The sequence below is a fragment of the Psittacula echo genome (genome assembly GCF_963264785.1).
Source record: "Psittacula echo genome assembly, chromosome: 6".
Lineage (NCBI taxonomy): Eukaryota > Metazoa > Chordata > Aves > Psittaciformes > Psittacidae > Psittacula > Psittacula echo.
The window spans coordinates 18,563,613-18,581,143 of record NC_137743.1 but is presented as its reverse complement, the minus strand read 5'-3'; the positions used below and the strand labels follow the sequence as shown (position 1 = coordinate 18,581,143).

The window sequence follows — 17,531 nt, the reverse complement described above, 5'->3', positions numbered from 1 at the left end:
CTTTTTTAAAGACAAACTATGAATGCAGGAGAATGTATTCTTGAAGAATTCAGATATTTCCATGTTAAAGTCTTTAATTCTTGACACATGATTTCTAGAAGCAGATGGCTTTCTGAAGATGGATATTGAGATACTTCATCTAGTCCTATTTGTAGCAATAAAAATAATGTGCTTAGGTTTCAAAATTAAAACTGACATAGTATTTGCTATTATTCTAATTGCTAAACTTGGGATCAGTAAGAAAGAAACAGGAAAAGCTTCAGGTGGTAGGAAGTACCTCCTGATGTGCCTCAGTTCCTGCAAACCAGTTAATACTGCAGTGTGACCAGGACCTGTGGCTGCCCAGCTTCTATCCCATACAGTCACGTCACTGCATGCAGCAAATGCTACACAAGGAAAAGATAAGAAAGTGGTAGAAAAGCAACAGTGGTTTTAAAATAGCATAGAGTAAAATGCCACTCTATTTTTGCCAATAGGCAACAGAGCATGAGATTTTCACCTGTAAACTGTGCAGCGTGAGGCTCTGCTACTACTTGGAAAATGTATGTTTCTGGAAGGTGTTGGTTATTTACATCAATTTCTTCCAAACTTTATCCTGGAAGTTGCTTCCTGTAAATAATTTGTCACGTAAAAATGAATGTTTTTTTCTAATTAATGTCCATGCCAAGCCAAAAGCACAGAAAGGGACAAAGTTATTTTGTCAGTCTTGCCATAGGAATGTGTGGACAGGTATTCCTGCAGACATAAAGTCTGTGGCTAAGCAGAATAAACTTTCCTATTAGAACAATAATTCAGCACATGAAATCTGTTCAACTGGGTTTTCACAAAAGAAAAAAAAACCCAAATGAACAAAAATGGTTAATGCTTCAGAAGTGTATTTCATTATTAGGATACTTGGAACCAACATAAAGGGAAGGATGCTATTTTCCTTTCCAACTTCACCCCAGAATACATCAAATTTTGCAAACAAAAGTATACTTGAATATTTACCAATATCTAAACTTGAAATTAAGCAGTGTGTGTACATTAATGAAAATTCTGGAACAGTGTAGTTAGCCTTACACAATTCTAGTTGTCTACCTGCCTATGAAGTTGGGTTTTTTTAACAGAAAGACGAATACTTTGCTCTTCTCTTTCACTGTGATAAGCAGCAGCAGAAATAGCTTTAGGCTCTGACTGATGAAGAAGGTACTTACAAACTATTCCCACAGCTACAAATATTCTCACAGCTACAAAATGATTGTTATTAGAAGAAATAGTACAAACCTTCAGGCTGCTGTTTGTTAGACCTGTGTTACACAATGTAACATGGCTACTGTTGTCCTTTGATTGCCCAAAGGTTTTTTTCCTTTTTAGCTCTGTGGCAGAAAACTGTTAGTGCATGGTAACATGGGTGTAAGAACTTTCTATGTTGAATCTAATGAATTAGCAAGTGTGTCTTCTGGACTCCTGTGATACTACAGGTGATGTTAAGAAAAGAAGCCAGTAGGGTCAAACCCTATAGAAAGTATTTTTTCTAAAATGCCATAAAAACATCAAAAGAAAGAACTCTTAGTGATGTGACACTGCTGCTATGTTAAGAGAGAATGAAACTAACATTTAAAAAAGTTGCATTAGTTGAATTGTGCAGTAGATGGATGTAAATATTTCCCAGTAATTCCAAAGTAGTCCAAAGCAAACTGCCTATCAACCTATGGTAAGCTCACTTCTAACAAACATTTTACTCAGTACCAGTCTTGTGTGATGCATGTGCCCTGAGGGTTGGGTGAGAGAGTTGTACCTCATGCTTACAGGAGCTGTGTGGTTAGAACTCATCATTCCTAAGTGAAGAGGCTGAGCTCTAGGGGGTGGGGTGTTTGATTGGATCTTGCTGCTGAGTTGCAAAGCGCTCTTTTGCTACATCAGTGCTGAAGATAAGCAGTGGGGAGCGCATGGCCTCTGGAAGGACAGGCCGTGGGGAAATTTGACTTCTTTTGTGTGCCTGTGGTTATTTTTCCTGGAAGCTGGAAATGACCTCAAGGGGGCACTTTTTTGCCTTGCTAATAGCTACTTTGTAGGAATTCTCTGTAGCATAGTGAAAGACTTCATAGCTTCTGTTGACAGAATGGAGGTTCTGCTGGTTGTTTATATGGCAGTTAATAACTTTGTTTTATTTAATTTTCTAATTGGGGGGGGGGGAAGTTGATTGTCACAGCACTACTGCCTGTAACTTCTTTACTTTTCATCCTTGCAATATCAAAAGTAAACCTCATTTTAGTTACAGCTGCTGTTCTATTCTTTGCCTGATGCAGCCTCTCGCTTAGGAGCAGCAGCATTTTGTGCTGGAGTGCTAAAGTTGATGTGGAATAACTGAGTGCATGAGTCACTCCCTGTATTCTTGGAGTTTTTGACTTAGTTACACCAGGTAACCAAAATGCTTGCTTTAGGGATTGGTCTAGGGAGACAAAACGTGCACAGAGCGAATCTTTCACTACGGATATGCTGCTTGTGGAAAATTAGTGTGATGACTGATTTCAGCAATTGCTTCATTTGTGCCCCTGTAGGTTGGTATGGACTGTTTTAACTAAGCACATTAATAACTCCCATGGAGAAAAAAAAATAGAAAACCACAACTAACGTATCAATGACAAATTCAGCAAACATAAAACTTTACAACAGTGTTTCTATGTAAACAAGAATATCAAGAGTTATAGCATAAGAATTCTTTATACTCTCTGGGTTTAACAGACAAGTATAAAGACACTTCCTGACTGTATGGAAAATGTATTTTGAAATGTTAATTAAATTTATCAATGCATTGATTTGAGTTTGGTCAGTTTTGGGTATTAAACATCTTGTGCTGAAAAGAAACAAGCAGAAGAGTTAAAACATTTTTTTCCTCTAAATCTAGAGAGAGGTAAAAGTTTTGCATTTTCTAAATAGTAGCATATGATAAATATATTATACATGGCATGTACTTTGGAACATGATAATAAATATTCTTTCTTTAAACACAAGCCTGGAAAACGAGAATTTATAAGAAGAAAATGTTGTTGTCAAAGTATCGCTACCTGTTAGGTGTATTTAGCTATTGTACATTATTTTGTTGAAATAGATAAACCATAAATAATTTGAGTGTTTTGTGTATATTCACCAAAGTTAAACAGAAATGCTAAGGAAGTTACAGTATATTTAAATCTCTTTACAATCACTTAACACAGTGTTTAACTGAAATCTTCAGGTAAAAGTGCATTATTTTAATATAATACACATAAAAGAACACTCTGGTTCTCTGCCTTCAGTTTCCTAGTGGCAACTAGCTAAAATTAGTTTAAAAAGGGGAAGGCGACGACACACGTTTGTTTACAGCACACAGTCCAAGAACACTTCGTCATCCGCCTAGCAAGAATCTGCAGATGTGAAGATACGGGAAGAGAAGAATCTTCCAATAGCTGACAGGCATCTTTCCAATCTATGCCTTCCTACTTAGGATTCCCAGGTTCTGGATGCTAATCTAGCAGCAGTGCCTGTATTAAGCATCTGTAGGCCAGGGCACACAATTACTGACCAGGTCAGTCCGCAGCAGGCTCTTTCCAAGGCACTGCAGAAGGATTCAGTGATGTAAATTCCAGTTTTCAAAAATAAAAGAAAAAAATACAGAAGAGGGAATGTGATTTACTTTGCTTTCCTTGAATTCATCTGATTTGATGATTTAGGGGTTTTATAGCAGCCAAGAAATAGGGTATGAAATTTGTCCCTTCATATTTGAAATATTTTGCAAATGAAAATATTACTTGAATTTTGTTAATGACTTGGCAATAGTATGAAAATGAATCTGAAATAATGCTTTAATAATGGGAAAAAAATGTAATCTTAAATTGGCCATATAGGGGATGGGATTATCAACAATGAAAAAGATTCTTCATTTACAGTGAGCTGCAGCTTCTCAGATGATACCTCAATGCTGTAGTAGCACTGTGTAAATGTCTGGCTAGTGTATGCCAGCAGACAAATTAAATGTGCTACAACAGGACAGTATTTTGTATTTCATTTGTTGATTTAAGTCAAGTCAAGCAAGATGGAAGAAACTGAATAGATACAGAAAGGACATTAAAAATATTTAAACATTTCTGTCAAAATTGCCAGAGAGAAATTAACACTATAAACTTGTTTTAGGTAAAAAGGAGATTGTCGATCCTGATGATTTTATTATATGTATGTAATTAATAACAGAAGTTCTGCTGTATACTTCTATTTACTTTGACCCAGGGCAAAAGACTAACAGGCCATCATTATTTAAGCACAGTTAGCTGATTAAAATGCATACTATAAAATCAACCAGGATCCAACATTTTAGTTTTTCATTTTTAAATGGGCAGAGAAAGTGTGTGAAACTCCAGTCTTCACACCATGCTGATTCACTGTAGCAAATGCCACAATAAATAACTGAAGACCATACTGTCTGTGCACACCAAGGGGTAAGCCTTTTCTAGATCTTCCTGTCAGTCCCTTCTACCTCACTATGGTTTAACCAACTCCAACTTTGAAAAAAAACACTCTGTAAATCATATATTAAATGAGTGCTCAGAGTTAGACTCAGTATCTCATACCTGGATCGATCGACCTGTAGGCAGTGGTGGTTGTTATTCCGTAATGTCACTAAAAGTCAAACTGCACGCAGACCTTTCATCTTTGCCCTGTGGACCATCCGGCGAGACCTGCAGGGGTGGTGATATGAATCCCCGATACTGCTTACTTGACTTGGTTAACTTCTTGAGCTCACTGGTAAAGGAAATGCCTTTCCTTTTGTCATCTCGTGCTGCCTGTAGAGAAATAAGTTGCATCACTGAAGTGGTCTAACAGGCTGTTTGTAGCTGTGAAACATGGAATTAATATGAAAACACCTAAAATATTTCTATTCTAAGCAATCCTCCCTTTTGAAATTCCGTGTGGCTGTACTTTCATAGCCAAGCACATTCTGATTGTTCCGAATAAATTAATTGAATATTATGCATTGTCAAAGATATGTTTAGCAGATTTGATATAAACGGATATAAATCTGTGCTTATGGCAGCTATTTAAAAGCAGCAACTGCTGTGGGTTGGTGGCATCTGCTGGAAGGGAGAACTTCTTCTCCCAGCAGGCATGTCCATCATTCCTGCTGTTCTCTAAAGCCTGTGATAAAGCAACAGAACAACTCTTTCACTGGGCAGGAATAAAGGGACTTTATTCCAGCAGTTCTTAAGTTCTTCCCATTTGTTCTGCTTTCCTGTGATGAGGAGCATGGTATGCACAGCCGGAAGATTTTGAAAAACAGAAAGCTGGTAGCAGAAGATAAAGGTTGTCACAGGATTTGCAGGCTGCGAGGGAATCAGGTTGCTGGATGTAACTGATGCAATTTGGCAAAGAAAAAAAGGTAAGGAAGTTGCACAGAAAAGAGGAATCTGCTTTTTGTTGTAGTCTCTTCTCCTTGTCCACCCTCACACCAGTCATGTCTCCCTCCCATTGAAAATAGGTTCCCATTAAGCTGATAGTACACCATCTATAAAACCTGCTGCAAAGTATTTAATCTTTTACCTGAACCTGTTCCTTGAGCTTAAGGATAAATTTTCCTGCTCCCTTCCACTTGCTTTGGGCCTGAAACACACACTCTTGATCAGAGAGAATCCTCTGAGATGGTTTAGACGTGGAGGACTTTTTGTTTGCTGGCTCTTTTGTCACCTCTTCCAACAGCACATAATCACTTGGATTTGGATTGCTCAAAATGCTATAGGAGTATTTGGCTTTGCAAAGAGTCTGTTTAAAAGCAGAAAAAAAGAAGACAAAAAGGAAAGCATTGCCTCAGATTCAGGTTACTAAACCAATTCCTCAGCTAGTGCTGAGAACAAACCCCACCTTATCTTGTGTGAAACCAACCTCCACCGTATGTGTTTCAGTCCTACTACACGGAAACCTGCTGCTTACCTGCTGTATGACATCCTGAGCTGTGCTGAAGCGGGGAGCTTTGATGACAGTGCGTGGTTGCTCTGGGGAAACATCATGTACCTGAACAAAGAAACTGTCATCCTCAGAGCTGATGGCTGCATCTTCCTTTGCTTCTTGGAAGATGTTTCTCTCATTTAAATTCTGTAGAAAAAAGGAGAGACAAATTCGTTTCCTTCGGAAAGGTAACTCAGAGCTGGAGGTCACAAAAGGTTTTTATCACATGAAAATTGGACACTGTGCTGTTGCCCCAGCTTTTATTTCATTAAATGCAAGTCTTCTACACAGAAGTTTTGACAAGCCACTGTTGCTAATAACAAATACCTGTGTTTTTAAAATAAGTTGGTACAGAATGGAGGCGTGCATAGTACTACATTATGCAAAACCAGTCACTTAAATTCTTCACTTCCTCATGTTTGCATCTCCTTACGTATGCAAAATCATGTTTTGTAATGTAATGGCAGCAGTATGATGGGAGATGGTGGAACATGTCCTTTTCTCTGCTTGTCCCTGCACTAAAGCAAAAGAATTTAGACACCAAGAAGTCTGAGTGAACATTGTCATGTGGGGCAAGAAGGCGGCTGCTTCTCTGTCTTTTGTCAGGCTCAATGACTACCGCACATTATAGACAGAATTCCTCCCTGCACCTTCTCTCAGATGATGCATTTCTATTCAACCCCTTGTAAAAGAGCTTGAATTCATACGCTGTAAATATGGGCTGTGTATCACACCCTAGAAGTGGGCCTGCTCCATGTTTCTCCATGTAAATTTGCAGCTTCGTTTCTAGCTCCAAGATCTAAGGCTGCTATCTGCAGAGAGGCTCAAAATTACAGGGAGTGCTTTGAGGTCCCACCATCACAGGACAAAACTGCAGCATGATTTTCACATACACAAAGACAGATTCTAACCCAGGTTTTCTGAAAGAATGGGGTTTGGAAGTGACACACTTGTGGTCACACGCACTTACAAAGTAAACATTGCAGTTAATTAAGTAGGTTACTGTTTCCACAAACAAATTTATACCTAGTGATTTATGCTCCAAATATTAGACATAGAAAACAACACCAAGATTTGCATAACATACTGGTAATCTGAAAAATTGCAGTTTTATCAAAAAGTTGTATAAAAATAATCAGTTAAAATATTTATTTTTTGTTTTAAAGGATCCTAGAGCATCTCTGTCATTTGTGTATGTAAAATGTGTGTGTATAAAACTATGTGTGCATGTATTGCTATGTTCAGACTAAACAAGCTTCAGTACATGCTGAACTGAGCAGTGGAAGTGCCTCTGAAAATGAGATCATTGAGTGTCTTTCTCCTGCTTTTTTTTTTCTCTCACAAGCCTGGGCAATAGCATATTGTCAAGCTTTGGATGTTTTGCTCATAGTTTAAACTGAAGTAATCACTTCATCTTCCTCCTTTAAATTAATAGAAATCACCTATTTAACTATTGTAGTCTATCATTGATAATTTAATCATCCTTTGAGGTTTTTAGACTTCTTTAATATTAAAATCCATTCTAATTTTTCTGAACAGAGAAGTTGCTGGCATCTAAATTGATTGACTGATAATTGTAATCTGGAGTTCTGTTACTATTTTTATATTAATGTCCTATCAGCTCAATGTCTCGATTTGCGTTAAATTAGACCTATCAGGCAAAACAGTAAGCCAGTGGCATTGAACTGCTGACTAAGCAATAATGATTAAACACCATAACTGGTACTAGAGCTGAGTGAAGTCAAGTTAGTGTCACAGAGGTGTATAAAGTCTAATTTCTTTCATTATGTTATGTTTGTTTTTAAATGATGTACACAGCATTGACATTAGTCTCCAAATAGTGAAACAAATACTACACCCTTTTGTTTCCTGGTCCTAACAGCTATTTTTAGCTACTTTTATAAATAACAGTTTAGATAAAACAGACTTACTTCCTCTCGGGTTTTAAAGATAATCCTTCCAACGTATCCTTCTTCTGGGAACCAACTGTTCAAAAGCTGCACTACCCCTTCTTCAGCCCCAATCACTCTCTGGAATGGTGGTTTTTTGCATTCACTCTTTTCTTTAGATATAAAACTTTTCTCTTCCATCAGAAAATAGTCTGCAGCACATGACTCAGTGCCTCTTGTGGCAGCCAAGAGCTAAGACAGACCACAATAAACACACAGCAATTAGCTAAATATAAACACTGCATAATTAGTAGTTACAAATGAGAATGAATAAGGAGTCTTTAATAATCAATAACTATCCTGACAGTGCAGGCAAGATTTCTGGTGTGCTATTTATTATTCAGATATTTTACTCCAGGGTAATGTACTGTTCTCTTTAGCCAAGCAGTTCAACTATTCCAGACAAGGCAGTACTATTTAAGCTTATTTCTGTCCTGTTTGGCTGGCCAGACAATTTATTCACAATCTCAGGACAGTACAGTCTTTTCCCACTGCTAGAATAACAATGCCTGTTGAGCTAACTGGTTTTTCTACTCATGAACTTAGCCCTCTAACTTTTACTCTGTATTCCTATGGTGCTCAAGTTCAAAGAATTACGTAGAAATGTTTGCCCTTGTTGTAAGGACAGCCCACTCCTCCATTGGTCAGAAACATTGTTTTTCTCATCTGCATACATCCAAAGAGTAAAATACAAATAAAGAATATGTTCTAAGATTGTAAAACTCATTCTCTGAAGCCAAGATTGGGAAAATTTTGCTGATGCTCTTCTGTGTTTGCAATGTAATTAATTCCACAGTAATCCTTTGCTACATCACCTCCTTGCTGTGACGAATGAACAACTATCCTCCATGTGAGAAATGCAGGGAGACAAATGTCCAGAGTGATGTTAGTGTGGATTCTCGCAATTAGAGTCTGCAATTCAGAGGGCAGCTTACCTGATGGAGAAGCTGTGCAGCTGTGGTCCCTCCACTTACATTAAACACAGTGAAAGGTTCCGGGCCTGGAATTCCATGAATTGTCACTTTGTGGGTCACAGCAGCTTTCCTTTCTCCCATACTAAACAACTGTTTAGGCAACATTCAACAGGTTACTGAATGGCTTTACATAGGTTTGTTATTTTTAGGCTGCTTAACAGAAACTGTACATACAAGTTGTAAGGAGCTAGACAAAGCAAAGCTATACTGCTAATGCATGGCTCTTACACTACAGATCCAGGTATTAAAAGAAAACCCAACAAACCAGTCTCTCCAAAGGCCCTCTCCTGCCTTGAAGCTGAACAGAAAGAAGAAAAAGTAAGTTTTCCAACAGGAGTACATAAACTGCCACTGGACAAAGGACAGACCTCCACTGCTCATTATCCACACTAGCTGAGCTCAGAGTATTTGGATACAGTTTATGAATTACTGGATGAAAATCTGTGGCTTTGTTTTACCCTCCAAACCATTTATGTTCTTCCCTTTTGCCCTAGTAATTCACCAAGATATGTGTTGGGCATATATTCACAGGAGGGTAACATCTGCAACGTATGTGCTGCACACACAGGCTCAGGATGTTTTATCTAACACTTCAGGGATCAGCAAAATGATAATATACATGCTTAAAGGTACTGAACCTAAAATCAGAGGCTATTTAAAAAAAACAACAAAAAAATCACATCCATCCATGCATGCATACATACATATTTATATATACTATGCACACATTTATATGTGAACATATACATGGTTGTACATATAAACAGGCACATGTATAAGTATGTACATATTTATGGAAATACAGACTCCATCTTTTCCTGTAACAGAATTCAATTTTTCTCTCATTATCCCAAAGTTTTTGGTAATTCGCATCTTCTTTTTTTTTTGGTCCCAAATGCATTGCTTATGATTCATGCATAAAGAAATGCATGGGGCAGCTCTGAACCTTGCTGCTCAGCCATACTCCTCCTCCAGCACTTCTTCTGCTAGTTCTAGTTCTATAGCTAAATACACCAGAAGCCAGATGCTGAAAAGATTTACCCTCCAACAGTCTGAGCCAGGTGGGATAACCTTATTTCCACTGAAGGCCAAAAGAATTAGGCATCAAGGTACTTCAGACACTTGTGCAAGTTTAGGCACTAATGTCTTTGAACAGTCTGGTTCTAGATGTTTCCAGATCATAGTAGTCACCAAGACAATAATACATAGCATTCACAAGAACTTAATTAAAATACCATAGATGCAGGCAAGGTGTTTCCAGAGGGACTTTCTTCCATTCTCCTACTGTTTATGAACAAACTAGAAATTTCTAATGCTTCATTGTGCAGGTTACGGAGCTGGACATGTCTATAGCCTGAAGAGAAAAAAAACCTTCTGTAAGTACTTTGCCACATCCTGGGTTGCAAGTCTCATAAATGAAAATTCAAATTTGCTATATTTATATCTACAACTTGCCACATCTATGGGCTTTAAAGCTAACACTCTTTAACTGTACAACAGCGTAACACAAATGCTGCGAACTGCCGAGTGGCTCATACAGCCTCCTACCTTTGTTTTGCCCTAAATCTGCAATATATTCATACATAAAATAGCTAAATATTAGAATATGAATGAAACAAGAACAAAATCTCACTGGGAAAATAGCTATCTATAACCAGATCTCCTCATATGCTAAGACTTGTGTGATATACAGTGGGGCAAAGCAAATGTAAAAGTATTTTTAATGTTCTGCTGAAGAGCTGCTGGCAATATGAAAACTCCCTCTCCCAGGTGCCACAGAATTAATGATGCTTCCTCATCTCTCTCTCACCTTTTTCCACCCTTCCTTCACCTCTCCCCCAGCCATGGCTGCAATAAGGGTAACTCTCCTCTGCCCAGTGGTCACCAGATAGAGCAGTTTCTTGGGCAAAGGAAAGTGGGGAATGAAACCAATCCCTGCTGCCTAAGGGAGCAGCAGGTCTCAAGGTGAACACAGCCTCACAACCACAGCTCAGGATCGGAGCAACTGCACACAAGATTTCCCGGTCTCTGCATCAGCACAGGATCTGACATTTTACAAGTCAGGGGCAGCCTCCAGCTCTCAGGAAGTCTATTAGATCAGCATCACAGTGCCAGAGCAAAGCATGCTGTCTGAATTTTGCTCTATCTCCTCTAGAAAAATACAGCCAACTGTTTAAACATACCCCCCTCCCAGCAGGATTCAGTCCAGGAACCTGCCGGACCATTCCGGTATAGGGTATCACTACAAACTGCACTGTACCTCTTTTTAGAGCTTTTAGGGGAATTATTCTCTGAGCTGTTACAGCTGAGCTGTTATTTTCAACAACTGCAAACCGAAGAAAGACCAGATCTTCAAAGTGAACCCGGAAAAGGAACTGTTCATTCCACATGGGGTTGAGAGTGTTGCGATGGATGGGCTTCGTCCGGAAATGGCAGCTGTCCAGAGGCATCCCAAGCACATCGATTTCGATGCATGGGCTGCCTGTGCTATTGCTAGGGCAGACGTTCTGTCCAGACACAATCTGAATCCAAGGAGTACACAGAGAAATCAATTAGTGGAGTAATTCTTTTACTATCACGATTCTGAGCTAAATGCTGTTTATCACGCTCCTAAGCACAGTTTATTAACATGCTGATTTAATTACAACACTCCCCTACTTTTGTGATTGCCAGGGCAGGCATTTCAGAAGCAGAGCTGCCTCAGTCCCTGCCCCCCATTGCTATGATATCCTTCCTCTGAAAATGATACACCATACATCATGAGTGTAACCATTCAAGGCATCTGAAAGTTAATCCAGAAAGAATTTAGCGGTAATGTAGTCAAAAAGGATCAAATTTCCCTCTCCATTACTGTGGGGCGATGGCAATGACCTCTGGCTTGCTTTGGCATACAGAACACAAGAATTAGGGGTGCAATTCCAGTCAGTAGGAGAATTTGAATTCTTATGAATCTCACTTTTCTGAAACACTAGCTTAGAATACTTTTTTTTTGCCATAAATCCATGAATTATGTATCTTATTATATAAGTTTTTAAAAAGTATTTTTTTTTTAAGATTCAGTGCAGCTTTTCATAATGTTTTGGGTTTTTTTTTTTGTGTAGCTTCTCAAGTGTTCACAAACGTGTGAAACATCCAGGCACATGTTGTGTAGTCCCAGGGAAAAAGCTTTCAGGATTGGGTCTCGACAAATATTGTGAAGGAAACAGTGAAAGTAGCTATGGATACAAACCAGCCAATAAAATAAAGACAATTCTTTGCTGCTTCCACCTCCAATTTTTGCTAGTTATGCTGATCTTCAGAAGCACAAGTAACAGTTAAAGGCTCAATCTTTTCATACAGAAGCATAATTGTAATGCTGGTTAAAGACTGTAGTTAAACGTTGTCTACTTCTACCTGATTGTCTGCATGAAATTCCCTTTTAATGTACTTACTGTTAAAGAATATATAGCTGGTTCCTTATTATCAAGATCTCTTTCTAATGGACAAAACTGCTGGTACATTGAACAGTTTTTATCCCACAGAACAGGAGGTTTCAAAACATATCCACAGCCACCATTAGCCTCAAACATTGCTGCATTCAGTTGCAGAGGAAGATCTGTGAAAGCAAGACAGCCAAAACTGACGAGGAGCAATGGAAAAACTGACAGTGAAGACATAATGTCTATCATGAACTATCAGTTCATTCTTGATTTTCAGAAACAGCTGTAATTTATGAATCCAATCTATCCAATACTTAATTATACATAACTATAATAAGGGGAAAATGGATGACCCGGGGAATTACAGACCAGTCAGTCTCACCTCTGTGCCTGGCAAATGTTGGAGCAGATTCTCCTGGAAGGCATGCTAAGGCACATGAAAAACAAAAACTGTTGGTGACAGCCAGCATGGCTTGACTAAGGGGAAATCCTGCCTGATCAATTTGGTGGCCTTCTATGATGGGGCTATGAAACTGATGGACAGGGGTAGAGCAGTTGATGTCATCTACCTGGACTACTGCAAAGGGTTCAACACTGTCCCACTTAACATCCTTGTCTCTAAATTGGAGAGACCTCAATTTGATGGGTGGACCACTCAGTGGATAAAGAACTGGCTGGATGGCTGCACACAAAGAGTTGTGGTCAATGGCTCGATGTCCGGCTGGAGACCAGTAACGAGTGGTGTCCCTCAGGGATCAGCGTTGGCACCGGTCTTGTTCAACATCTTTGTCAGTGACATGGACAAGTCTGCAAGTTTGCCGATGACACCAAGCTGTGTGGTTCGGTTGATACACTGGAGGGAAGGGATGCCATCCAGAGGGACCTTGACACGCTTGTGAGGTGGGCTGATGCCAACCTCATGAAGTTTAACCATGCCAAGTGCAAGGTCCTACACCTGGGTCGGAGCAATCCCAGGCACAGCTACAGGTTGGGCAGAGAAGAGATTCAGAGCAGCCCTGCAGAGAAGGACTTGGGGGTGTTGGTCGATGAGAAAATGAACATGAGCTGGCTGCAGTGTGTGCTCCCAGCCCAGAAAGCCAACTGTATCCTGGGCTGCATCAAAAGGAGCGTGACCAGCAGGTCGAAGGAGGTGATCCTGCCTCTCTACTCTGCTCTCGGGAGACCTCACTTGGAGTATTGTGTGCAGTTCTGGTGTCCTCAACATAAAAAGGACATGGAACTGTTGGAACAAGTCCAGAGGAGGGCCACGAGGATGATCAGGGGACTGGAGCACCTCCCGTATGGAGACAGGCTGAGAAAGTTGGGGCTGTTCAGGCTGGAGAAGAGAAGGCTGCGTGGAGACCTCATAGCAGCCTTCCAGTATCTGAAGGAGACTACAAGGATGCTGGGGAGGGACTCTTCATTATGGACTGTAGTGATAGCACAAGGGGTAACGGGTTAAAACTTAAACAGGGGAAGTTTAGATTGGATATAAGGAGGAAGTTCTTTACTGTAAAGGTGGTGAGGCACTGGAATGGGTTGCCCAAGGAAGCTGTGAATGCTCCATCCTTGGCGGTGTTCAAGGCCAGGTTGGATGAGGTCTTGGGTGACATGTTTTAGTGTGGGGTGTCCCTGCCCATGGCAAGGGGGTTGGAACTAGATGATCTTAAGGTCCTTTCCAACCCTAACTATTCTATGATTCTATGCCTTTCCATTGCCTTTATCCAATTGCAGGGCTCGCCTGCATATAGCTATTTGGTTTCTAGGTATTTGCCCTGAACTGCAGAACGAACAAGCATCGACTCCATAGCTTTGTAGATGCCCTAATGGATCCCCCATCAAAAAGGTGCAGGAACACAAGACAAGATAGAAAATGGCCCAAAAATGTTTTGATCAACATTAAACCAGCATCTTAGGTGGAACTTCTAGGTAAAAATCAGTTCAGTAGCTTTTTGTACTTGAAGTTATCCAAAAGAGAAAACAGCTGCTTCAACTGGGGTTAAAAAGGAACCTTCAGCAATAAAATAATAATAAAAATGGAAGGTGTTGCTGTCCAGGAACTTCTGTGCTACCAGGAGATCTGCTGCATTGGCATAAAGCTCCCAAACTCTGGGATCACTACTTTCAAGGACCAGATTGTCACAGAATCATAGGATAGTTTGTGTTGGAAGGGACCTTCAAAGGTCATTTTTCCAATCCCTCTGCAATAATCAGGGACATCTTCAGCAAGATCAGGTTGTTCAGAACCACATCCAGCCTGGCCTTGAATGGCTCCAGGGATGGTGCATCCACCACCAATCTGGGCAATCTGTGCCAGTGTTTTACCACTCTAATTGTAAAAAATTTCTTCCTCACATCCAGCCTGCATCTTTCTTCTTCAAGTTTAAAACCACCACCCCTTGTCCTGTCGCAACAGGCTCCACTGAAGTCTCTCCCCTTTCAAGATCGGAAAAGCTGCAGTCAGGTCTCCCTGGACTCTTCTCGTAATAGTAGGTAAAAACAAACATCAAACACAAATTCACATTTTAAGGACTCATTTCACATTTAAAATGTATTAAAATGTGTGGTTTTGCACCCATACCATCTGTTTGGTAGTTAAGCGCCACGAGCTGCACGCCATGGAGCCAGAAGATCAGTGGATGGGGATTTGAGGAGTCAATGCGTGTGGCAGCAGGGTAGGTCCTCAGGAGCTGGCATGTGGTGTGCTGGATCAGCTTCTGGGAATACCGCCTGCACAGCCGCTTAGCAGCGTTCTCGTTCAGGGAGGAGATATGATAGCACTTGGGCGTCCTTATGATAGCACTGAGAGAAGCTGGAGAGTTGTAAGGAGAGCAAGGATCTTCCCAGGTCTGCCGCATCACATCGAAAGGGCCTAGGAAATAAACAGTACCCTCAAGTTACAGCTGCAGATCCAGAGACTGCAGAAATTCCCTGTTGCGTGGTGAAGGATGTGAGCATGTTTTGGTTATAGAAGGAAAAGTTGATCCTGGAAAATGACAGTACTCCGTGTGCCACATTCCTTCTTATACAGTAAGAACAATCCATGAGAGGAAACGTAATGCTTAAGCATTGAAATGATATAATGATTAGATGTGCTAACAACCATATTAATAAATAAATACTTAATTGGCATTTGCCTGAATGAAATAAAGGTATAAAATTCCATTCTTCTCATTTATACATTTTACATGAGGAAGGGAGGCAAGATTGAAATCCAGCTGCTAAGTCTCCCAACAGGCAGTCTACAGAGGCTGTAAGAACTAGGGGACAAAGCCAACAAAATTCTTACGTTCTTTAGAATTAGACACTAGACCTCTTCATTTTTATGACAGTGGCCTCTAGAGGGGAATCTAACTACCTGCTGCAGCCATGCCCTTGGGCTGAAAGAAATACAATGCTCCTTGAGCCAGAAAATGAGTACAAGAAAGGGTACAACTCTAACTTTCTGTTTATGGCATTCTCTTGAAAGGCAGGCGGTCTGAGTCTTATTCCTGCTCCAGAACCTCTTCTGTACTTTCTTTGTATTTCTTTACATCTGTTCATACACAGAAGTACAATTTCCAAGTTCACAATCTGAATCACCTGCAGAGTCTGAATACCTCCACTGTAGAACACAGGAGTTTGCAAAATTACACGTTTGGACTTGGCTGAATTTTAGTCAAGTAAGTCCTACTTCAGACACTGAAAATGCTTTTCTGGATCCGTCCCAACAGTTCTGCCTTCCATTTGTACTTTGAAAGTATTCACTCACATCTTTTAAAATACTAGCTTGAAAACACATCACTTAAATTATATACTAGTTCTGAATCATTTATGAATTAGGGTCATCATATTCCTGACCAAGTTATCCTATTTTAACATTCTACACTCAACACTTCAGTTATAATAGAGTTACTGAAATACGTGCTGCACTAACAAAAAAACATTCCAAAGTTCAATATCTTACACACTTTGAAGTATTTGATCTTTAACAACTTGGTCTGGTACATGTGTTGGATTACAGTCATTCCACGTGACTGGTGAAAGAAAATGCTAACTTTACCTTTTCCAGATGCTTTAGCAAGGGTAGCTGACTCTCCAGGGCTCAGCCTCCCAGGATTGTTGCCAAAAATGGACTTCCTGCTCTTTCTTTCTTTTCCTCTGCTAGAGCCAGATGGGTTTAGAGTTGACAAGCCTGTTCCCATAAACGTAAATTAAATGAGCCAAAAAACATGACCAAGAGGGCATGACATTTTCCATCATATTTTACATTATTTTTGAAGGCATGAATATGCCTGTCATATAGTACACAGGGCAAGCAGCATATTTTTCTCCATAACTTAATGTTGACATTTTTACATACATATATGTCTTTATATATGTATATATTATGTATGTTTATATATACAATCTATATAGAAACTTACATAAGGCAATATAATACATAGTTATATCTCTGTGATATAACTTTTCTCATTTTACTTTTTGGCTTGAGGAAGGCTGTGGCTCTGTCTCAAATTACCAAGTGGTCCTAACTCATACTAAAAAATAATGCAGTAACAGTCTCAATGTTTTCATCCTTAGAACAATAATAATAATAAAAAAAAGATCCTTTCTACAGAAGCAATAAATCTGCACAGCAGTGAATATCATTGAATTCATCTTGGATACCTACATAATTAAATACATGCAAGAATATGATTTAAAGACCTAATGTAAAGGGAAAAGCTCAAATGCTGTTGGTTAAACAGTTTAACCTCAAGATGTTTTCAGAGTTATATTCTTCTGTTTAGAATATATATTGCAACAAAAGGAAATATGGTAGGTGTGCAAAATCCATTAAGCATTTAATGGCCAATATGTATTAGAAGTGGAGCTGGAAAGCTCTAGAATAGCAATTACTCAAACATACGCATTCTAGCAAAATAATCATTAAAGTAACGACCTAAATTCCAGTGAAGTAAAAACATTTAATACCCCTTAAGGTCAGTTTCTGTCTGGAGAGAGCACACAGAAAACCAAAATTAAAGTAAATCAAAACACACAATAGTAATTCTGACACCCACAGCAGCGAGGTGTGAGATGCTCTCAGAGACCCAAGATGTACTTGTGATACAAAATATAGCAAAAGCAAGTACACTGCTTTTTGCCTAACTGTGCAAAAATGACCCTCCTGAACTCACGTTTGTTCACACCTGTCTAAAGACAGTTCTGGATTTAATATTAATATTGCAACTACAAATGTAGATCAC

The 17,531-nt window shown here is 39.5% G+C and overlaps 1 protein-coding gene across 1 annotated transcript in view; it reads right to left on the bottom strand.

Moving 5' to 3' along the window:
• Nucleotides 1-4,616: 4,616 nt before the first annotated feature.
• Nucleotides 4,617-17,531, bottom strand: part of PLCE1 (phospholipase C epsilon 1) — a 122,259-nt gene continuing 109,344 nt past the window's right edge. Inside the window, 10 exon segments of the mRNA XM_080621890.1 lie at nucleotides 4,617-4,802; nucleotides 5,557-5,775; nucleotides 5,944-6,105; nucleotides 7,890-8,099; nucleotides 8,843-8,971; nucleotides 10,117-10,235; nucleotides 11,142-11,403; nucleotides 12,313-12,476; nucleotides 14,882-15,172; nucleotides 16,343-16,474. Of these exon segments, the coding sequence (XP_080478016.1) occupies nucleotides 4,623-4,802; nucleotides 5,557-5,775; nucleotides 5,944-6,105; nucleotides 7,890-8,099; nucleotides 8,843-8,971; nucleotides 10,117-10,235; nucleotides 11,142-11,403; nucleotides 12,313-12,476; nucleotides 14,882-15,172; nucleotides 16,343-16,474 (1,868 nt within the window). The 3' untranslated portion in view covers nucleotides 4,617-4,622.